Source organism: Mustelus asterias, chromosome 3 (assembly GCF_964213995.1).
Source record: "Mustelus asterias chromosome 3, sMusAst1.hap1.1, whole genome shotgun sequence".
Classification (NCBI taxonomy): Eukaryota; Metazoa; Chordata; class Chondrichthyes; order Carcharhiniformes; family Triakidae; genus Mustelus; species Mustelus asterias.
The window spans coordinates 47306266-47331311 of record NC_135803.1 but is presented as its reverse complement, the minus strand read 5'-3'; the positions used below and the strand labels follow the sequence as shown (position 1 = coordinate 47331311).

Sequence of the window (25046 nt, the reverse complement as noted above, 5' to 3'; positions counted from 1 at the left end):
GTATTTTAATTCTTAACCATAAACAGCAGGTCTCAACCAAAACTGTTCACTTATCCTTCCGTGGTGTTCAGTGGAAATTTTCATATAACTGAATTACATACAACGTTTCTGGATAATATTTAAACAGGTGTGGGCACAGAGGCCCAACTTGAGCAATGGTACTCGCTACCTACCTCAAAAGAAAGCTGACTACAAACCTTTCCCAATGTTGATTTGAACCTGGTAAAAAGTCAAGGGATCGCAAAGCACCTATCTCCAGTGATATCATTAAGCAGAGTAAGCAACCAATCACTTGGACTTGTTTTCACAAAGACCAAATCAGTAAGTGAAATGAATTGATTATACTTCACCATTTCTAAATTTTATGGAGGATGAAGTAAAGATTGGGACAAATGCATTAGTTGAAATATCATAAACTTTAAAAAATGAATAAATTATGGAAAACATTGTTGTTGTTCATATGATATTAGTTTTCCATTGCCAGAGAGGTTGTTCAGCAGCAATTATTGCTTAGTGTACTGTTTAAAAACACAGTTACATAATTTTTTATGTACTCACACTGGCATAATCTTTTCAGTAGAGTGGTATTATAACAGCAGTATTGCAGCACCAAAGAGAAGTTCTTGTTCGTGCACTAATTTCTAAATTTGCTGTCTGCAGGGACATCAACAGTGTGCTGTAGAGGAACACCCTCTTCATCATAGGGTCAGAAGTGGGGTTGTTCAGCCCCATTCAAAACCCTTCAGGTGCTGAAGCAGTCTGTGTCTGTATGCAGTAAGACCTGAACAACATTCAGGCTTGAACTGAAAAATGGCAAATAGATTTGCACTGCACAAGTGCCAGGCAGTGACCATCTCGAGCTAGAGAGAATCTAACCATCACCCTATGATATTCAGTGGCATTACCATTGCTTAATAACTCACTATCAAAATTGACCAGAAACTGAACTGGACCAGGTTGGAAGTTGGGAATTCTGCAGTGAGTAACTTGCCTTCTAACACAGCAAAGCCTATGAGCTCAAGCCAGGAGTGTGAGAATACTCTCAAACTGCCTGGATGAGTGTAACTTCAACAACACTCAAGAAGCCTGGTACCATCCAGGACAAAACAACCCGCTTGATTGGCGCCCATCCATTACTTTCAATATTTACTTCCTACACCACTGACACAACAGTGTGCACCACCTACAAGTTGCACTGCAGTAATGAAGGCATGCTGCACTGTCTTTCAAATGGAATTTTATCTCGCCTCTCAATTGTATGTAAAATAAAATCATGATTGATCAGCCTTAGCCTCACTTTCCTACATGTTCTCCATATCCTTTGATTCTCTCCGAGAACAAAGATCTGTCTGTCTGAGCCTTAAATGTATTCAGTAATGGAGCATTCACAATCCTCAGTGGGGTAAACAATTCCAAAGATTCACAAATTTCCGAATGAAGAAATTTTTCTTCATGTCAGTCTTCTATGATTGATCCCTTCTCCTGAGACTATATTGCCATCTTCTAAATTCTAGAAGAAACAGCATGTCCATCCTGTTAGCCCCTTGAAAATCCTGTATGTTTCAATAAAATCGCCCCTCATATTTTTGAAGACCAGAGAATATGACATAATTTGCTCAGCCTCTTATAGAACAACTCTCATCTCAGGGACCAATCCAGTCAACCTTCAATGTACTGCCTCCATTTGCAACTATATCTTACCTTTTTTATGGATACCAAAACTGCAAGCAGTACTCCAGGTGTGGTTTTCATTGAAGCTCTATACAATTGTAGCAAGACTTCCTTATTCTTGTATTCTAGTCCCCTTGCAATTAAAGGCCAATGTGCCTCTTAACCTCCCTATTTGCTCGATGTACTTGCATACTAACTGTGTGTTCCTAGCTGATAGATTATCTGGTCTTTTCCCTGTTTCCTCTATCCCTCTTTTCTAGCATAGTGAAATTCCAGTTGTTAATTTCCAATCTGCTGGAACTGTTCAAGGTATTTTGGAAAGTCATAACCAGTGCATCCACTATATCTTTTAGAACCCTGGGTGCAGGCCACTAAATCATGGAGTTTTGACAGATTTTAGTCCCTTACATTTTTCCGGAACATTTTTTCTGTTGATATTTATTACCTTAGTTTCCTCACTCTTTTTTAACTTGGTGGTACCCTCTATTTCTGGTAAGTAACATGCCTTCTACTGTGAGGGCAAACACAAAATATTTGTTCAATGTTTTTTGCCATTTCCTAATTCCCCATGATGATTTATCCAGTCTATACCTCTGAGGAACCAGCATTTACTTTAGCAACTCTCTTTTTCATATAGCTGTAAAAGGTCTTGGAATCTGTTTTTATATTCCTGGCTAGTTCACTCTAATATTCTATTTTCTCTTTATTATCAACCTTTCTGTGGCTTTTTGCTGGTTTCTAAACACTTCCGATCCTCTGATTTGCTGCTACTCTTTCTAACATTTTAACCCTCTTTTAATCCATATTATTCTTAACTTCCTCAGTAAGCAAGATGGATCTTTTTTGCTGAGGCTTTGCTTTTTATCGGGATGTATTTTGTTGAACATTTTGAATTGTTTCTTTAAATATTGCTCGCTATTTATTTGTTGCCATGCCTTCTGGTCTTTTTAACTAATCAACCTTGGCCAACTCATTCTTGTGTAATTGGCTTTGTTTAAGTTTAAGATCCTTGTTTAGAACTGAACTATTTCACTTTCAAACTTAAGTTAAACTTCAGCTAAACATAAGTCAGGCTTAATAAAATACAGCATAGAAACAGGCCATTCAACGCCTCGTATTTATGCTGGTGTTTATGCTCAAAATGAGCCTTTAACACCACACTCCTATCTTGCATAAAAATGGAAGAGGATCCGCAATGGCATGAGGTGAGACATCATGCCAGAGGACAGTAGTGCACTTGGTTTAAGACAGTTTTTACATTTCAAATTGGACAAATGAACTCCAAGAAATTTGGGTGCGAGTTCCTGTTGGTGAGTAGAAATTGGCATAGATTTTGGTGTAATTTTAACCTAAGTTAGTTAGAGAAAGGAAATTCCAACCATTATCTGATCATTTGTTGCTATTTGCGGGATCTGTGTGAAAATTGATTGCCGTGTTCGCTGATATAAAAACGGTTGCACTTAAACATTAAGAAAATTAATTTGGTGTGAAATTCATTGGGCTATTCAAGATGTGAAAGGCACTTGTATAAATGCATGTTTTTTCTTAGCTGCTTTCAGCAATTTTCTGATGCTACTGTAATGGTCTAATTTAGTCTGGTGAAAAATATAGTTTGTTTAATATGCATAATGAATGATGGAGCAGACTTGATGGGCCGAATGGCCTAATTCTGCTCCTACATCTTCCAGTTTTCATGCCCTATCATGGAACACATCAATAATGCACTAGAAGTTACTTCATTTACTGGCACTGAAACTATTTGTAAACTGTGTTTTTGGTACTCTATATCTGTTTCGTGAGTTACATATGCAATTTTCCCAATAATTTTTAAAAAGAAAAACTTAATTCTATTAATCCATGTACTGCTGGTAACATTCTGTAATTGATGTTTTTGTGCTTAGCTTGAACAAGAAAAGAGAGATGCAGAAATTAGGGCTAAAAGGGAAGAGGAGGAAAGAAAACGACAAGAGGAAATTCGTCGCCATCAGGAAGAGCTTTTACGAAGGCAAGAGGAGGAGAGGAAACGAAAGGAGGAAGAAGAGCTTGTGAGGAGGAAACAGGTACACTTAGGAACAGAATTTAGAAATAAAAGGATTCAGAGGGACATTTCTTTCACTCAGAGGGGTGTGTGTCCGGAACGAGCTGCCAGTAGAGGCAGATACGGTTTTGTCTTTTAAAAAGCACTTGGACAGTTACATGGGTAAGATTGGTATAGACGGATATGGACCAACGCGGGCAATTGGGACCAGCTTAATTGTAAAAACTGGGTGGCTTGGACAAGTTGTGCCGAAGGGCCTGTTCCCATGCTGTAAAACTCTATGATTCTGTGGCTTAGATTGGGACCTGAATATTGCAGGGTATGTGACTTTGAGGTAGGATGGGAAGTTAAGAAAAAAGTGGAGTCATAGAGGTTTACAGCATGGAAACAGGCCCTTCGGCCCAACTTGTCCATGCCGCCCTTTTTTTTAAAACCCCTCAGCTAATCCCAATTGCCCGCATTTGGCCCATATCCCTCTATACCCATCGTACCCATGTAACTATCTAAATGCTTTTTGAAAGATAAAATTGTACTCGCCTCTACTACTACCTCTGGCAGCTTGTTCCAGACACTCACCATCCTCTGTGTTTAAAAAAAATTGTCCCTCTGGACACTTTCGTATCTCTCCCCTCTCACCTTAAACCTATGCCCTCTAGTTTTCGACTCCCCTACCTTTGGGAAAAGATATTGACTATCTACCTTGTCTGTGCCCCTCATTATTTTATAGACATCTATAAGGTCACCCCTCAGCCTTCTACGCTCCAGAGAAAAAAGTCCCAGTCTATTCAGCCTCTCCTTATAACTTAATCCATCATGTCCCGGTAGCATCCCAGTAAATCTTTTCTGCACTCTTTTTTTCTAGTTTAATAATATCCTTTCTATAATAGGGTGACCAGAATTGCACACAGTATTCCAAGTGTGGCCTTACCAATGTCTTGTACAACTTCAACAAGACGTCCCAACTCCTGTATTCAATGTTCTGACCAATGAAACCAAGCATGCCAAATGCCTTCTTCACCACTCTGTCCACCTGTGACTCCACTTTCAAGGAGCTATGAACATGTACCCCTAGATCTCTTTGTTCTGTAACTCTCCCCAACGCCCTACCATTAACTGAGTAAGTCTTGTCCTGGTTCAATCTACCAAAATGCATCACCTCGCATTTATCTAAATTAAACTCCATCTGCCACTCGTCAGCCCACTGGCCCAATTGATCAAGATCCTGTTGCAATTGGAGATAACTTTCTTCACTGTTCACAATGCCACCAATCTTGGTGTCATCTGCAAACTAACTAACCTATATTCTCATCCAAATCGTTAATATAAATGACAAATAACAGTGGGCCCAGCACTGATCCCTGAGGCACACCGCTGGTTACAGGCCTCCAATTTGAAAAACAACTCTCTACAACCACCCTCTGGCTTCTGTCAAGAAGCCAATTTTGTATCCATTTAGATACCCCACCCTGGATCCCGTGAGATTTAACTTTATGCAACACCTACCATGTGGTACCTTGTCAAAGGCCTTGCTAAAGTCCATGTAGACAACATCAACTGCACTGCCCTCATCTACCTTCTTGGTTACCCCTTCAAAAAACTCAATCAAATTTGTGAGACATGATTTTCCACTCACAAAGCCATGCTGACTGTCCCTAATCAGTCCTTGCATCTCTAAATGCCTGTAGATCCTGTCTCTCAAAATACCTTCCAACAATTTACCCACCACAGATGTGAGGCTCACTGGCCTATAGTTCCCAGGCTTTTCCCTGCAGCCCTTTTTAAACAAAGGCACAACATTTGCCACTCTCCAATCTTCAGGCACCTCTCCCGTGACTATCAATGATTCAAATATCTCGGCTAGGGGACCCGCAATTTCCTCCCTAGCCTCCCACAACGTCCTGGGGTACACTTCATCAGGTCCCGGGGATTTATCTACCTTGATGCGCTTTAAGACTTGCAGCACCTCCTTCTCTGTAATATGACATCACTATTTATTTCCCCAAGTTCCTTCACATCTATGCTTTTCTCAACAGTAAATACTAATGAGACATATTCATTTAGGATCTCACCCGTCTCTTGTGGATCCGCACATAGATGACATGGAGGGGTAGCTTAATTAATTAAAGACAACATTAGCACAATAGAGAGGATTGAGACAACACGATAGGTTGGGGTACCAAAGAAGAAACAGTGGGCGCTTGCCAGAAATGCGATTATCATGGAGGTTTTAATCTGCATATGGACTGGAATAATCAGATGGGCAAAGGTAGAGCAGATGATGAATTCATAGAATATTTTTGGGATAATTTCTTAGATGAGCAACTTCTCAAACCAACCAGGGAGCAGGCTATACTACACCTGATATCATGCAATGAAATAGGATTAGTTAATGACTTCATAGTGAAGATGCCCCAAGGTAGCAGTGATCATGTAATTGAATTTTGTACTGTTTAAGGGAGAGAAGAGTGGTCTAAAAGATGTATTTTAAACTTAAATAAGGACAATTATGAGGGCATGAAAGCAGTAGTGAAAGTGAACTGGTTATCTAGGTTAAGGGATAGGTCAATAGTGATGCATGGCTAACATTTAAGAGGATATCTCAGAATGCACACAATAGATGCATTCCAATGAGAGAGAGAAATTCCATGGGGTGGACCCACCATCTGTGGTTAACTAACAAAGTTAAAGATAGTAAGGAAAACCATATAATTATGCTAAAATGGGCAGTAGGCCAGAAAGAATATCATCATAGAATCCCTACAGTGCAGAAGGAGGCCATTCGGCCCATCGAGTCTGCACCGACCACAATCCCACCCAGGCCCTACCCCCACATATTTACCCGCTAATCCCTCTAACCTACGCATCCCAGGACTCTAAGGGGCAATTTTTAACCTGGCCAATCAACCTAACCCGCACATTTTTGGACTGTGGGAGGAAACCGCAGCACCCGGAGGAAACCCACGCAGACACAGGGAGAATGTGCAAACTCCACACAGACAGTGACCCAAGCCGGGAATCGAACCCGGGACCCTGGAGCTGTGAAGCAGCAGTGCTAACCACTGCGCCACCGTGCCGCCCTGAAGATTGGCCAGAATATAGAAAACAGCAAAAGGGACTAAAAGATTAGTATGGAGAGAAAAGGTAGTTGATGCATTAGTTTTAATGTTACAAAATTCACTACATGAGGGGAAGGTTCCCATTAGATGAGAAAATAGCTAATGTAACTCCTTTGTTCAAAAAGGGAGGAAGATAAAGCAAGCCAATTAGCTGAACATCTATCTTGGGAAAATATTAGAAGCTAATATTAAAAATGTTATAACAGTTCCCTTATATAAGTTCAAGGAAATCATGCAGAGTCAACATGGTTTTGTAAAATGGATATCATGTTTAACCAATTTATTGGAGTTCTTTCAAGAAGTAACAGGTGTTGTGGATAAAGGTGAACTGGTGGATGTACTATGCTTATATTTCCAGAAGGCATTTGAAGGAGCTTCATTAAAAGTTATTGCTGAAAATAACACACATGGTGTGGGAGGTAACATGGATAGAAAATTGGCAAGCTAGTGTCGGCATAGATAGGTCATTTTCTGTTTGATAGGAAGCGATGAGTGGTGTGCCACAGGTATCAATGCTGGGGCCTCATCTCTACAATTTATCGAAATAATTTAGATGAAGGGATCAATACTATGATTCCTCAGTTTGTTGATGATGCAAGGACATAAAAAGGATATAGATAGGTTAGGTGAATGGACAACGGTCTGGAAAGTAGAATGTAATGTGGAAAAATATGAAATGGTCCATTTTGGCAGAACAAATAAAAAGAAACATATTATACAAATAGTGAGAGATTGCAGAGCTCTCAGATGCAGAGGGATTCAAGTATCCTGGCGCATGAATTGCATAAGGATGGAATGCAGAAGCAGCATGTTATTAGCAAAACTAATAAAATATTATCATTTATTGCAAGAGAAATTGAATACAAGAGTAGGGAGGTTATGCTTCGCTTATATGGGGCATTAGTGGGACCACATCTAGAGTATTGTGTGCTGCATTGCTTTCTTATTTAAGGAAAGATGTAAATGCAGTTCAGAGAAGGTTTATTAGACTAATATGTGGAATGTATGAGTTGTCTTATGAGGAAAGAAGGGGCAGGCTAGGTTTCCAACACTGAAGTTCAGAAGCGTAAGAGGCGATTTGATTGAAACATGCAAGATCCTGAGGAGTCTTGACAGGGTGGATGTGGAAAGGACGTTTCTTCTTGTGGATGAATCTAGAACCAGGGCCACTGTTTTAAAAATAAGGGGTTGCTTATTTAAGATCTATGAGGAATTCTTTTTTTCTCTAAGGGTTCTGAGACTTTGTAATTATCCTCCTCAAAAATTGAGGAAGAGCCTTTGAATATCTATAAAACAGAAGTAGATAGATTCTTGATCAGCAAGGGCTGAAAGTTTATCTGGTCGGCCTACTCCTGCTCCTAGTTTCTATGTTTTTCAGGCAGGAATGTGAAGGTTCGGTTAAAATTAGATCAGCCATCATGTTAAAAGGTGGTGCAGGCTCGAGGGACCGAGTGGCCTACTCCTAGATTGTATGTCATACATTTCCTTCCTGGCTGCCAATCGATTGTGATTGGAGTGGTCACTGTGTTGGGGGTTGGCAGAAGAATGGTGAGAGGGAATGAAGAGAGGAATGGTGTCAGGGTGAGTTACCGATTGCAGGGAGGGTGAGATTGCGGCAGAATATTTGAGTTGGAGGAAAGCAGTCATTTTCTTGGACCACAAGCAGCACTAGCTAAACATTTACCTGCTGGAGCCAGCATCTTCCATTTTCCTTTTGAGCCCTGGGAAACCAAACCATGGACCTTTAAATTTAAAAGGCTTACAATATCTGAGAACCAGAGCTTCATTATCATATAGACATCACTTAACTGTTTCCTGTGAGTGGGCTACTCCAATGCCCCTTTAGCCTTGGTGAATAAATCAATGAAGGCATATTCTTGGTTAGGGCCAGTTTTCACATTTGTTACCTTTAATGACCCCCACCCCTCTCCTGCCTTGGTGGTTTGAGGCAAAGGTGGTTGAAGTTACACTTGTTCTTTTGAGCAGCAATTCAGTTGTAAAATTCGCCATCAGTGGCTGAAGTAAACTTGGAGCAAGCATATCAGTAGTAATAACTTGTTAGTTACTTGATACTTAGCAAGAATTCTATAAACCTTTTGTGCAATCCAGCCAGTGACAAGTTCATAGAAGAAATCATAGAAACCCTACATTACAGAAAGAGGCCATTCGGCCCATCGAGTCTGCACCGACCACAATCCCACCCAGACCCTACTCCCATATCCCTACATATTTTACCCACTAATCCCTCTAACCTACGCATCTCATGACACTAAGGGGCAATTTTTTTAGCATGGCCAATCAACCTAACCCGCACATCCTCGACCTAAATTACTGTTTGGTCGCTTTCTGTTATGCCAGTGGCTCCCAAACTTTTTTCACTGGGCCGCACTTTCGGAATAAAAATTTGCTCGTGCCACACCGAATTTTTTATTTATAAGAAATACATTAAAAAAAACAACTCCTAGTAGTGCTTGATTCATAATATAGAACACAACTACTTTACAATATGATCATGGGACATCCAGAAAGTATAAAACAATGCTTGTTTAAACCATATTTAAATGTTTCTTTGATTGTCCTTGAATCTTCCTGCCACACTTGCCATCCTCTCTCGCCGCACCCTTTGGGAACCACTGTGTTATGCAATATGTGTATGAAACAAACATAAATAAAAAGCACCAAGAACATTCAACAAGTCAGTTAACAGTTGTGAGGAGAACAGATTAGTTATTAGTGTTTGAAGGGTCAACCCACTTATTTTCTTCTCTTGGACTTCTGGGCTGCTTGAACACATTCAGCTTTACCAGTAATGTTTCCATTTTTTTATTCCTCCTTCATTACAGCTTTAATGTTTCTCATGTTCTGTTTAATTAAGATGTAAAATCTGCCAAATAGTTCTTGCCATCCAACATCTCATTAGTCGTTCAGGGTATATGTCATGTATTTTCACAAACTGCAGTTGATTAGCATAGGATGTGGTCAGGTTGAAGGAGTTACTCGTGAGAGAAGAGTACTACAGGTCTCTGTTATGAATTGCAAATCATAGGTCCTTCGCTTGTTTGGCTAAAAGCTAGGACAGTGGACGAGCAGTTGCAGTTGTTTAAGGAGATATTCAATTTCTCCCAACTAAACTATATATCAGAGAGGAAGGAAGATTGTAAAAGGGGAAAAAACATCCATGGCCTAAGCAAGGTAGTCAAAGACAACATTAAGACAAATTCTAAGACGTACATATTGCAAAGACCAGTGGCAGGCTGGAAGATTTGGAAACTTTTAAAGATCAACAAAGAGTTACTAAAAATGTAATAAAAAGAGCAAAGGTGAATTATGAAAAAAAACTCACAAAATATAATAAAGGATAGCAAAAGCTTCTGTAAGTATATAAAAGGGAAGAGAGTAGTTAAAGTGAATGTTGGTTCTTTGCAGAATAAACCAGGGAGTTAATAGCGGTGAACACAAATGGCGAAGAAGCTAATATTTTGCCTCAGTTTTCACGGTGGAGGACACTAGTAGCATTCCAATAATGACAGGTAATGCAGACATAATAGAAAGGGAGGAAAATGTAACAACCATCATCAATAGGGCAAATAGTACTCAACAAACCATTGGCATCGAAGGCAGGCAAGTCCCCAGGGCCTAATGGTCTACATCTTGAGTATTAAAGGAAGTAGCAAAGAAGATAGTGGATCCATTGGTTATAATATTCCAAAATTCCCTGGATGTGGGAAAAGTTCCAGTTGATTGGAAAATTGCTAATTCCTTATTCAAAAAAAGAGGGAGACAGCAAGTAGGAAACTACAAACCAGTTAATTTAACATCTGTTGTTGGGAAATTAGAATCCGTTATTAAGTACATTTGGAAAGTCAAAACACAATCATCAGAGTCATCATGGCTTTAAGAAGGGTAAATCATGTTTGACTAATTTGCTAAAGCTCTTTGAAGATGTACAAGCCAATGGATAATGGGGATACTGTAGATGTAATATATCTGGACTTCATGAAGGCATTTCATAAGATGCTGCACAGAAGGTTAATACACAAAGTAAGATCACATGGGGTTAGGCATAATTTTATTTGTTTCGATAGAAGGTAGAGAGTCAGGATAAATGGATCTTTTTCTCATTGGCAAGCTGTAACTAGTGGGATTACTACAGGGTTTGGTCCTCATGGATACAGGGATAGAAGATACTATAGCCAAATTTGCAGATGATCCGAAAATGGGTGGGACAGTAAATTGCAGTGAGGAAATAAGAAATAGTTTAGGTGAGTGGGCCAAAATGTGGCAGATAGAGTTTAACGTGGATAAGTGTGAGGTCATGGAAAAATGGAAAGGAAACATATCTAAATGGAGAGAGACTTTGGGATGCTTTGCTACAGAGAGATCTGAGTGTCCTCGTGAATGAGTCGCATAAAACTGGTATGTAGCTACAGCAGGTATTAAGGAAAGCAAATGGAAGTTTGGCATTTATAGCTAAAGGAATAAAGTATAAAAGTAAGGACGTGTTGCTGCAACTATGCAAGGCATTGGTGAGACTGCACCTGGAGTACTGTGTACAATTTTGGCCCCCTTATTTGAGGAAGGATGTAGTGGCATTAGAGACAGTTCAGAGGAGGTTCACTAGGTTGATTCCAGAGCTGAGGGGTTTGTCTTCTGAAAAGGGATTGAGCAATTAAGTCTATACTCCCTGGAGTTTAGAAGAATGAGGGGAGATCTAATTGAGCTATATAAGATGATAAAAAGGTATTTGCAAAGTAGACTTAGAGCAGATGCTTCCTCTTGTGAGGCAATCTAGAATAAGAGGTCATAGTTTTAGAATGAGGGGTAGAAGATTTAAAAGAGAGCTGAGGAGAAACTTCTCTCAAAGGGTTGTAAATCTGTGGAATTCAGTATCCCATCGTGCAGTGGATACCAGGACATTGACTAAATTTAAGGAGGAGATAGACAGATTTTTAGTTTGTTATGGGTTGAAGGGTAATGGAAGATGGTCAAGTTGAGTTCAGGCTGAGATAAGATCAGCCATAATCCTATTGAATGGCGGAGCAGGTTCAAGGGGCTGAATTGCCTACTCCTGCTCCTTGTTCTTATGTTTGTTTAATGTTTCGCCTCTGCAGGTATTCTCCGGACGAATCTTTTTGTGGGATGCAGGAAGGGCATGGCTGCTAATACATTAATTTTAAATTCTGATTTTTCTTTAGACGGTTGTTGCTAAGAATAGCTTCTTCCCTCAAATTTATGTTTGGTGATTTTGAATGGATATTTGATTTTATTTGCTTGCTCTAGGAAGAAGCACTACAACGCCAAAGAGAGCATGAAGCAGCACTCTGCCGGCAAAGAGAAGAGGAGGAGCGACAACAAAAGGAAGAAGCCCGTCGGCATGAAGAAAGGCAGAGAGAAGAGGAAGAAAGGCGCCAAAGGGAAGAATTCCTTCGAAAACAGGTATGAAAATAAAATTAACGGAAAGAAGCTAATCACATGCTAAATATTTTTATAAGAATTTAGTGGAATAATTTTTGTTGCTTTTTCTTCCAAGGTGAGACCATTTCACTTTTCCAGTTCACTGAAATATTTGCTGGTGATTTGAAAATACATGTATTTAGAAAGGTTTGATGTAAACAATTACAACGAAGCCCAGCTAATGTTGCAGTTGATAGAGCTCTGAAATTGAGTTAGATACCTTGTTGGATCATCTAACTATTCCTGTAATAATAGAACAAGTATTTGTTAAATCATGGTGTATTTATTTTTTTATAGTGTTTGAATAACTAACATTATTCTTGAATATTATCATTTTAAACGAAAGGTGGAAGTTCCCCTCCAAGTCACTCATTATCCTGACTTGGATATATATCACCATTCTCTCTCTGTTGCTGGGTCAAAATCCTTGAAGTCCATCCTTCCCGGCACTGACACCACAGGATTGCAGCTGTTCAGAAAGCCAGCTCACCACCACATTCCCAAGGACAGTTAGGAATGGGCAATACACGTTGGCCTAGCCAGCGATGCCCAGATCCTGTAAATTAATAAAAACAAAACCTTGCATTTCTATAGAGCCCTGCAAGCCCTTGGGATGTCCTAAAGCACATTACGATTAATGACGTCCTTTTGAACTGTGGACACTTGCAGTGTAGGGAAACATGGTAACCAGTTTGAACACAGCAAAATTCCTACATCCAGCAATGAGACATTTGACCAGATCATCTATTTTAATAATGTTGCTTGAGGGATAAAACTGGCCAGGATACTGAAAACGCCCCATATCCTTTTTGAATACTGTCATGAATTCTTTGATGTCCAACTGAGAAGACAGGTTTAAAGTTCTATCTGAAAGGTAGTTCCTCTGCAGTGTAGCACTCCCTCAGTGCTGTACTTAATTATGTACTTTAAGTAAAACTAAACTCTGATTTCTGCTTCAAAGAGAGTGCTATGTTTGAGCAAAGGCTGACACCTAATTGTACAGAATGTTGATGTTACTTTTGCTAATATAGGTTAAAAAACTCTGTTTTCAAGTTTGTTTTAATAATTTCTCTCTCATTGGAAGCCAAGTTACAACTGCTGCACACATACATGAGTGTGACCTGGATCCAACTGGCCTCTGAAATTTTAATTGGGTTTGGATGCTGCAAAATCAGTATGCCGAGACTAACTTATTTTTTGCCATATTGTTACTGTATAGTTTTCCATGCACACACATTCTTATATTGCTATGCGTACGATTTAAATTTAGCTTCCACATTCTGCTGTTCTTAAAGGAAGAAGAACGCCGACGTAAAGATGAAGAGGCAGCACGGTGGTTAATGGAGGAGGAAGAAGCCCGGAGACGAATGGAAGAAGATAATCGGCTACGAATGGAGGAGGAGAATCGACTTCGATTAGAAGAAGAGGAACAAAAACGAAAAGATTTGGAACGCCATAAAGAACTACAGAAGCAAGAGGCAATGAGACAAAGACAACAGCAGCAGGAGGCACTAAGACGTTTACAGCAACAGCAGCAGCAACAGCAGCTAGCACAGATGAAAGTAAGAATTAGAAGGGTGCATTGTATGCTTGAGTTTTTTGGGAACAGGGATCAAAACACGTACAAAATGTGAATCAGGATGGAAATTAGTGACCGCCAGATTAAGTCAATGTCATTGATAATATGCGACCAGTGATAAGTGGTTTTGAGAGATGCTGCTTAAACACACACAAATATACTTGTATGTTGCACTGATTGGAAAAAAGTACAGTACTTGCAATATTAATTATCTCATAGAGGTGCAATAATAGAAAATTAACCAACCTTCTGCCCAGCGCATCCTGATACATCTGTCATTTTCTCACTTTTTGCTGTATCAGTTGCTCTTCGATTCTGCTGTTGCCCCACTACAGTCGAGACCTTAACCATTGCCAAAGCTATATCCAACCATTTTCTTATGTCCTCTTTTGCTGACACTTACCCTTTCCAACTGCACTTCTTTCTGACTGTCCTGGGAAAAATCTCAATCCGTATTATTTGCAACTGTACTTACAAACTCCTGGTTGACTAGCTTTTCACCTTCCGGTTGTCATAACTCTGCAGCTGTCAATGACTGTTCCCTCACCTTTACCTTTTGATGCGTTTGGCACCAGTAAAACCATTAATTTGGTCTTTACCCAGGATGTTTGCTCCATCTATAGGATGCAGTCTTGAGCATATTTGGTGCACACCTGGTTCAGCCATCTGTCCCCCAATATCTACCTCCCTTCCCTCCTGCTCCTCACTAAATGGCTGCAGTAGTTCAAGAAGGTGGCTCACCACCATCTTCTAAAGGGCAATTAAGGGTGGGAAATTAAGTCTAGCCTTTCTAGTGACACTGTCATCTCATGAAAGAAAAGAAACATCATTGCCTTAACTCTGAACATCTGTTTCTGTTGGGTAAGTAACACCTCCAAGCCACAAGACCCACCTCCTCTTGTTCATTTAACACAATTCCCACTAAAGTACTTGACTGTCCAAATTCCCACCTGGGCCTCTTTGTTAACTGGTAATGTAAATAGTTCTCCCTCCTCAGGTAATGTCACCATTATTTTCAAAATCATTGTGATCACCCCTTTCAAAACCTTTGCCATTGACCCTCTCTCTCAGCTATCTCCCTGTTTTCAATCTCCCATTCCTTTCCGAAATCTTTTCAACATGTGCCATCTCCCATATCTGTGTTCTTTTTCATTGCAACTCTGTCCCCAATCTTTCTGTTCCAGCAATAGTACTGAAAGAACTCAAAGCAAAATCATGTATTGCAGCATTGCATCCTTGGAGTTTGACCATGGTAAATCAGCCCTCATATATCCCCTTTTGACCCCTATGCAATCTTTGACGTGGTTGACCAGTCCATCCTCCCCTAATACCCTTCCACCATTATCCAACTGTCTCAGACTGTTTGCAATCTAGGTGTTTTGTTTAAACCTAGCCAACCCATCTCTTTCTACTGCAGCAACCCTGATTCATGCTTTTGTCTCTCCACACTCCATTATTTCAGTGTTTTCCTGCCCAACCACCTCACCTCTACCTTCAGTAAGCTTTATGTCTTCCAAAACTGTACTGGTGACACCCTATCGAGCACCAGTCCTGCACATCCACCATCCTCGTCTTTGCTGGGTTGCATTGTTCCTGGTCCCCTAACACCTCCATGGTGAAAATCTAAACCTCATACTAAAATCTCTCTAGCCTTGCTCCTTATTGTCTCTAACATCCACCAACCCTAGATTTTCTTCTTACGGTCTGCATTTTTATTTAAAAAATAAACTTCTTTGACCGACTTCCCTCCCTCCCCTTTACCCAAAATTGGCAGCAGTGGCTCCAACTACGCAAACACTGCAATTCTCGACCAAAATCCCTGCACTTTTACTTTTCTTCTCTCAACTCGATGAAAATACAACTGTACTCTGTATGCAATGCTTCAGAAAATATTGCATGGAAAGTGTTGACAGCACTTTTTACTAAGGGAATGTGAACTTGGATTAATCTTGAAAATAAGCAGATGTTGGCTTACTAACAGAATGTTGTTGATAGTCCAGTTGACTTGGTGTTAGTTGAAAGCAACATTGCTGCTGCTTTGAGTCTAGTTTGCTCAGTATTATCAATTATGTAGTCTCATCATTTTGATAAGGTAAATGATGTATTAGCTCTCTTTGTAAGGAAATATTTGGACCTTTAACCCTCTGTTAGACAATTGATTTTAAAGAGTAGTAAGAAATTACTTGTGAAATTCTAAATAGTGTTAAATTTAAATGTGCCTTAATTTTAGTACATTTTCTATGCCACATGTGGGAAAGCTGGGGTGGGGGTTATTTTAAGTGTTTGTTGGATTCCTTTGCCTTTACCTTGTTACAATTTTTGGAACCAAAAAGAAAAACACCTAATCTTATCTGACCAATCCAGTATCTTCCAAATGATTACTCCATATCCAGTGTTCTGCCACAATGTTGTTTGTTGCTGTAAAGCACCCATTCTCTCCAGCTTTACTTCACAGGTGGCTGTTCATGGTCTTTGTCCTTACAAATTTAGCCCAATGTGTGAATTGGCCTTTTGAATTTCTGTTCCCAAGAATTGCTCTGTTAATGAGAAAAAAATCTGTTTGTAAATGTATAAGGTGCTTCCAACTCTTTGCGCAATATAAAAGACAATATTTCCCAGACTATTTTTTGTAGTTATGCTATTTGCCTTTTTTGACAGCCCATAACCTCTGATGTCCACTCATGAAAGCAGCCACAGCATAATTCTATCATGAATTAAACTCAATATCTTTGTCCTCGACTGAATAAGACAATGTGGATAAATTAGATATGTAACTGTCTCAACTTAATTTTTATATCTGCAAATGAACTTTTTATCCTTTCCCGACTTGCACATCTCAAATCAAATTAATCACATTATTTGGACCTGACATCGCCAAAATTATATAATTTTTAAGCCTCCGGTAAATTATATATGAAAACTGTGTAGTAACAATGTAAGAAGTCTCACAACACCAGGTTAAAGTCCAACAGGTTTATTTGGTAGCAAATACCATAAGCTTTCGGAGCACAGCTCCTTCGTCAGATGGGGTGGATATCCACTTCAGATATCCACCCCATCTGACGAAGGAGCTGTGCTCCAAAAGCTTATGGTATTTGCTACCAAATAAACCTGTTGGACTTTAACCTGGTGTTGTGAGACTTCTTACTGTGCTTACCCCAGTCCAACGCCGGCATCTCCACATCATGACTACTAGTAACAATGTTACAGCGCAATCCTGATTATCTAATGTAATGAAGCGGCTCCTTCTCTTTCTCTCTCTCTCTCTCTCTCCCTCTCCCCCCCCCCCCCTTTCTCTTTCCCCATCATAATTTCACACATCCTCCTTGCCCTGCTCCCCAGTTATTATTATAATAGCATTGGGCTGCCAGAGTCTGGCTGATGCAATGTATTCTCCTGCATTTCTCCACTCTTCTCCACTCCACCAGACGAAGGGACAGCCTGTTCCGAAAGCTAGTGGCATTTGCTACCAAATAAACCTGTTGGACTTTACCTGGTCGGTTGTTAAACTTATTACTAAGATGCAATGTAACCAGTATGTTACTTCTTTAAATGTGATGTGGAGATGCCGGCGTTGGACTGGGGTAAACACAGTAAGAAGTTTAACAACACCAGGTTAAAGTCCAACAGGTTTATTTGGTAGCAAAAGCCACACAAGCTTTCGAGGCTCTGAGCCCCTTCTTCAGGTGAGTGGGAATTCTGTTCACAAACAGAACTTATAAGACACAGACTCAATTTACATGAATAATGGTTGGAATGCGAATACTTACAACTAATCCAGTCTTTAAGAAACAAAACAATGGGAGTGGAGAGAGCATCAAGACAGGCTAAAAAGATGTGTATTGTCTCCAGACAAGACAGCCAGTGAAACTCTGCAGGTCCACGCAACTGTGGGAGTTACAAATTTTTCCTCCTGAGTCTTTATCATGCGATCCTAGAATCAGAATTTATGTCACACTATTTGTAACTCCCACAGTTGCGTGGACCTGCAGAGTTTCACTGGCTGTCTTGTCTGGAGACAATACACATCTTTTTAGCCTGTCTTGATGCTCTCTCCACTCCCATTGTTTTGTTTCTTAAAGACTGGATTAGTTGTAAGTATTCGCATTCCAACCATTATTCATGTAAATTGAGTCTGTGTCTTATAAGTTCTGTTTGTGAACAGAATTCCCACTCACCTGAAGAAGGGGCTCAGAGCCTCGAAAGCTTGTGTGGCTTTTGCTACCAAATAAACCTGTTGGACTTTAACCTGGTGTTGTTAAACTTCTTACTTCTTTAAATGGCAGCCCTTAAAGGGGGTGAAGAGGCCAGCTGAGATGTGGTGGAAGTATTGGGATCATCCTGACTTTCTCTGGTCTCCCGTTATCTCAACATTTCTCAGGTGGTGAAGAGTGTAGATTTTAGGATTTTACCTCCGTGTTGTGCATAGTGCGATTTGAATAATGAAATCAAATTTGCAGAATAATGAAATTAAGTTCATAGGATATTGAGCCTATGATGTTAACCTGACTGATTATTTGATATTTCAGATTTGTTTTCCGTTTTCTCCTCCAAACCACTCTTTAAGAATTTCTGGTATTGTCACAGGCTACAATTTACTTGCCCTCTTGACTTTGTTTAATCTAATTATGCCTTTTAATGCATGTTTGCATTTAAAAGGATGCATTTTAATGGGTAAAATGATGAATGCTACTGGATGATTTTATTTATTGAATACAATTAGGAAGTTAACTTTACTACTCTGGAATCAAAACTATTGAATATGCTAACTCATTTTTAGTTTAATCTTAATTTAGTCCAAATTTTCCTCAGCTTCCTTCTTCTTCAACATGGGGGCAGCAGTCATCTTCAGTTTCATCACAAACCCAAGGTACACTATCGCTAGCTGAAATACAGAAATTGGAGGAGGAACGAGAGCGACAGCTACGGGAAGAGGTAATGCAGTATATTTAAAGATGAATATTGAAGCATGATCTAAATCTTTAAGTCACTAACAGATTTTGAGATTCAGTACTGCTTTTCCTGTGTTCTATGACTCATCAACTGCTTTTAACCATTGTTTACCTACATCTGGAAAATCAAACACTTCCCTTTACCATCTCAAAGTTGCAAAAAATATTTTTACTTCTTTGGCTAGCAGTTTGTTTTCTTTTAAATATCCACTGAGCAATGGAAGAAAGTGCAATTCTGTATCTGTTGCATCCTTTGATTCCTGTGCTGTCAGACTGCCTGTTAAACACCCAATGAGAAATAATTTCCTTCAGCTGAACATTAGGAAGACAGGAGCCATCCTTTTTGGCCTCCACCAAAAACTCTACCCCATTGTCACTGATTTCATTGTCCATTCAATCACCAACCCGCCTCCCTCTCACCAGCCAGCTGCTTTTTCAGTCTAAACTAGACCATGTGAAATTTTGGCATCCTATTCAGCATGTTGTTGAGCTTCAAATTCAACATCCTATTCATCACCAAAGCCATTTGCTTCCACCACCATAGCATTCCCTGCTTATGTTCCTACCTTACCACCACTGCAAATAAAAGCTTCATCCAAGCTTTTGTCAACTTTTAATTTCCCTCTTGTCCTGCTTACTAAACTGCTATTCTCCACTCTCTAAATTTTAACCTATTCAACATCTTGGGTTACCCATGCACTGAACAAAAATGCATGCTTAAGACCTTCAGTGGGAATGGGGGTAAAGATAGGAATAGAGACAATCACTGCTGGACTGTGAATTTACTGCACTAGTTATCATTTAGTCAAAACTAAGATGTGATAGGGCAGTCTGTAGATAACTTTACATGTTGGTTTTGGAGTGTAATGCAAACATAGGATACCCGGTGGGAAAATAATTAATTTGGTAATATTCCTGTCTACTTCCAGGTGATCACAAATTTGCCTTTGTACTTCACAAAACCTCAGAATTGTCACAGCACTGAAGGAGGCCATTTGACCAGTCGTGTCAGCACCAACTGTCCACAGGAGCAATTTCCCTAATGTCACTTGTCCACCTTGTAGTCCTGCGCATTCCTCCTTTTTCAGATAACCAATTCTTTGTTGAATGTCTCGATTGAATCTGCTTCCACCACACTCCTAAGAAGTGCATTCCAGATCGTAACCGTTCGCTGTGTGAACAAGTTTTCCTTCCTGTTATGATTTATTTTGCCAATTACCTTAAATCTGTGCCCGCTTGTTCTCGAGCCTTCCACCAGTGGGAACATTTTTATTCTCTCTGTCTGGATCTTGCTTGATTTTGAATGCCTCTATCAAATCTCCTCCTAACCTCCTCTTTCCCCAAGGAAAGCAGTCCCAATTTATCTGAGCTATCCATAAAACTAAAGTTCCTCATCCCTGGGATTATTCTCCTGATTTTTTTATTTGGTGCAGTCTCTCATCCCTTCACACAGTTTCTAAAGTGTGGCACCGAGAACTGGAAGCAACAGATGAGGCTGAACCTATGTTTTCTATTCTTGTAAATATTTTAGCCAATTTTTAGTCAGATATTTTTCTTTGTCACTAGCAACGAAGGCAGCAGCAGGAATTGATGAAAGTCCTGCAACAACAAAACCAGCAGCAGAAACTGACAGGGTGGGGCAATATTCCCAAAGCTTCGGTCACTACCAAATCACTTCTGGAGATCCAGCAAGAGGAATTCAGGCAAATGCAGAAACAACAAGAGAACAAGGCACAAACAAGAACAGTAAGTATTCTAAACATCTAATTGTTGTGTAGATAACTTTACATATGTTTACTCTACGATTGATGTCAGAATGTGTGATACAGGTGTTGCAAGCTAACTTTTAAAAAAAACTTTAGCTGACTATCTAATTACAATAAGGTCACAAGATTTTTGTCTAAGATCTCAAGATTTTCTAAATCATAACCTGAGGTTAGAAGGGTTGAATATTTCAAAAGTAATGCCATGTGTTTGAAAAATTTGAGTTCTCGTCATTGACCTCCTGTCTTCACTGGAAATGAAAAATGTCTAAGCTTTCAACCAAAATGTATGCAATATTTCTAACTTAATTAAAACATAATCACTTTTGAGTATTTATAACACTATTCAATAGCACTATTCCTTGTATTGTTGAACCTACAAAGCAGTAAAAGTCACCTGCACTGCTAACTTCATAAACTTTTGCTGAACTAGAATAAATAAAAATAAAAAAACTCTTATTGGCCACATATCACAATTTATAACATAGAATTGATTCAGATGAAAATTTGTTTTAATTGCACAGAACTTGTGTGCTTGGATTCTTTTTGTGATTTTATTTTTGGATTACTACGTTGTTCGACAAAAATGCACAATAGAGCACTTGAAGTTCATTTCCCACAGTGTTAATTTGACTATCAGGAACCGATAGCTAGAAAATTTATCGAACCATTACAAAAAGTAGAGTAGCATTCACCTGATTTCTGATGACTTTGTTCCTTGCCATTGGGAAATGTCTGGCTCATGCTTAACTGTGACACAGTTGATATTCAGAATCTCAGAAATGATAGGAACAAATCTATGTCTTGCAGCTCTATAGCACAGCATGTGACTTCTGTAAATCATTGCCACTAGATCATCAACTGTAAAATAAATAAACAACCAATTTATAATCTAAGTGCTAAGATTTCCCCAGTGAGATAAGACATTAGTCTCATACTCATCAGATTGTAGACAGTCACTGCCCAAGTGGTTGAACGCATGTTCCTTTAAGTCATTCAATTTTGTATGCACATTATACGAGAGTTTTAAATTACAGAATTCTACTAGTAGATACTTCAGTTATTTTCTCACTGTTAAGCTATCTCTTGTTTCAAAATTTACCAAAGGAATTGTAATTGGCAATCAATAATTAAGAGTTTAAATATAATACAGTCTTTTGAATAGCAAATACCCGACCAGAAACAGTAATCTAATCCAAATCGATCATTTAAAAAAAATAAATGGTTTGACATTTGGAAAAGAAAAATTTAAAAAGACAAGAAATGGGGCTAATTAGATATATTCATTCTGGGCTGTCGAAGTCTTATCATTTGGCACCATTTATGCACCCTGTAAATGTTTTAGCTTGTGTTGCTTAAATGCTTTTGCAGCCCTATGATTCTGGTATCTTAGGTGCTATAGTTGTTAAGCCATCTATTTTGAAAGCTAGTCAAATGGTTATCTCTTTGTTACATTTTGTGATGAGGAAAGAACTTGTGACAACAGAAAATTTCAATCCATAATTTCATAATCAGTTGCTGCCATGTCTCTAAAAGTTAGCTTTCAATATCTATTATGAACATTTCCTCATTAAATTTAAAATCTTTAACAGTCAAGCATGCTTTCTTTATTTTATTGGAGTTGCAACTGTTATCACTATAGCTGGTCCAAAAATGTGGGAATATTAACCGTGTTTGAGCTGTTGAAAAATCTTTTCTATTGTCTCTAACTTAACTTAATTCCATGAGAAATGAATGAATGTGAACCATTTCTTTATTTCTTGAGAAGTGAAATGATTTTGACCAATGCTGCTTCCCTGTCTACAACACAATTTTGGAAAACAAAATGTGTTTTAAATTCATCCTATGGTTCCTGTTAAGTGCAATAAGTTGATTATATTAATTTAAAATAATTTGACTAGAATTTCAGGAGGAAGAGGGTGGAATGGGGGGGGTTATTTGATTGCATGGTGTAATCTTGGTGGAAAAGTGTATATGGCTGCTGACACTTCTTCTGTAGTTTCTGCTGAAATTACAGCAGGAGATTGAGCAAATGACATTGATATTCTCTCCTGTTGTTTTCATCCAGTTTGTAGTATTCAAGGTGAGTCAAAACTCTTGTGCTTAATTGTTTAAAATAAACTTTCTGATTGTGTGGATTTGTCTTTTATATCTTCCCTCACCCCAAAATTATAAGTCAGCAGCAGTGAAGCTTAATCTGTCTGGCAGTCATGAGGAGTCATCGTTCAAGAACGCCACAGCAATGAAAAGAGAGGAACCATCAACTAAGAGAATAGGATCAGAGAGAAGCCAGGTAGATTATTTAGCTTTGTGGAAGCAATTGTAGGGGATGCTGTGCCACTCCAACATGTTGTCCATTCTCCATAATAGACTTTATATGTTATTACGTAGAGTATGGAGCTGTGGGGTAAAAAAAATGTGCAAGAAAACCTGTTTCATTGTTGGGTAATCTTGGGAAGAGCTGATATGGAAATTTAGGGCCAGGTTCTAATTGCAGTACTATCGCAGCAGCATCCGTAAAGGATTGAGCAATATTTATGTTCTTTACACTGTGGTTGTAAAGATAAGAACTTGGAAAATAGAAGCAGGAGTAGACCATACAGCTTCTTGCGCCTGCTCCACCATTCAGTCTGATCATGGTTGATCTTCTGCCTAAACTGCATCTTGCATGCTCACTGATTATCTGAGAGACCAAAAATCTGTACATCTCAAACCATAAATGTACTCAACAATGAAGCATCCACAACCTTCTGGAGTAGACTATTCCAAAGATTCATAGCTCTTTGACTATCAACATTTCGCCTTCCCTCCCCCATCAACCTAGGAACCTGTCTGGTAAATTTTTATTGTACTGCCTCCAATGCAAGTTTTCCTTTCATAAAAATAGTGAGCAAAAGTACCTATAGCACACCAGGCATATTTTCACCAAAGCCTGCGCAATTGTGGCAAGACTTCCTTATTCTTTACTTCAGTCCCCTTGCAACAAAGGCCACGTTGACATTCAGTGATAGTTACCATCGCTGAATCCCTGACTCTCTATCCTGGGGCGGGGGTCACCATTGACATAAACCTGATCTGGATCAGCCATGTAAATATTGTAGCTACTAGAGTAGGTCAGACCTGGAATTCTGTGGAGGGAGACTTCCCCCCTGAGATCTCAAAATCTATGCACCATTCCCCAGCTCATGGTTATCTGGGATTATGGCAACTTTACCTTTTTTTTTACACGATACACTGCAGCAACTCGGTCTTCTTTGACAGCATGTTCCAGGTTCGCAGTCTGTACCACTTAGAAGGGCAAGGGCAGCAGATACGTGGGAACCTCACCACCTGCAAGTTCCCCTCCAAGCCACGTACCATCCTAACTTAAATTTCTTATCAGGCTGAGATTTACAAATCAGTTAATAAATTTAGGATTATTTTCAATCCTTTGAAGGAACTTAGGCCGTTACATGAAGAATTTCACAGTAACCTCATTGCAGTGTTAAGTAAGCCTTACTTGTGACTAATAAATAAACTTTAAAACTGTTTCACAGGATATCCATAATTAATTATCCCAAATCCAGTGGCTTTCTGGATTATAAAACAATATTTCCAGTTCCTTCCTTCCCCAATATTCCTAGATAAAGCAAATCCTCTTGTAGTGTCAGGATGAATAATTGGATGCTAGTTGTTTCGAAAGAGAGCTGGACAGTACCTGAGGTTTGGGAATGGTTTACAATGTTATCTAGCAGTGAGGGTCAGCAAAGGAAATATTCGTGGTCAGTATTCAATTGAACCGTGGATCTAGAGTAGGAGGTGGATCTGTGGACAAGATGAGCTTGGTAAGGCAATGAAAGGAGGTTGGAGAGAAATGTGACAGTTGTCTTGTTTGACCCAATAATAATTATAATCCCTGGTGGTTAACGTGTTGCTGTCAGGCTGAATTAATCCCTGGATCAGAATAGGCTGTTCAATTAATATACCTGTTGCTAAGTGAAACAGTAAATATTACTTTACCATCCAATATCAATTGCATGACCAGTTGTCTGTTAGTGAATGTCTCAAATATGTGTGAAGGACTACGTTGTCCTAGTGGCTCATTTTAACAACAAGCTAAATTAAAAACTGTGAAAGCAAAATACTGCGGATGCTGGGAATGTGAAATAAAAGAATTCTGGATTGTATTTAGTGCAAATCACCTTCAATGTATATCACCAAAACCAGTGAAGTGGGAAAAAAAAGAATTGTTCCAAAAAAAAATCAACAGATGAACTCATTGTCGCCTGTGCGAAATGAGAGCTCATTTAAAGCAATTATATTGAAAAAGGTGACTGATACTCCCTGGGTAGAAGCTGGAACTGTAGAAAATCATTAGTGCAGATTATATTCTTGCTAAACCTGCTTGGCATTACATTGTGTTTTCTTTCTATTTATGTATATGTCTGTGCACTGTTCTGAAAATTGGTAACATTTCATTTTATGCTTCTGTTG

At 39.2% G+C, this 25046-nt stretch overlaps 1 protein-coding gene across 3 annotated transcripts in view; it reads left to right on the top strand.

Moving 5' to 3' along the window:
- Nucleotides 1-25046, top strand: part of gigyf2 (GRB10 interacting GYF protein 2) — a 149331-nt gene that overhangs the window by 109989 nt on the left and 14296 nt on the right. For all 3 annotated transcript variants that reach the window (XM_078208491.1, XM_078208503.1, XM_078208497.1), the window contains 6 exons: nucleotides 3573-3731; nucleotides 12106-12261; nucleotides 13575-13841; nucleotides 18671-18793; nucleotides 20377-20556; nucleotides 22750-22866. In XM_078208491.1, coding sequence (XP_078064617.1) covers nucleotides 3573-3731; nucleotides 12106-12261; nucleotides 13575-13841; nucleotides 18671-18793; nucleotides 20377-20556; nucleotides 22750-22866 — 1002 coding nt within the window. The remainder of the gene's footprint in view (nucleotides 1-3572; nucleotides 3732-12105; nucleotides 12262-13574; nucleotides 13842-18670; nucleotides 18794-20376; nucleotides 20557-22749; nucleotides 22867-25046) is intronic.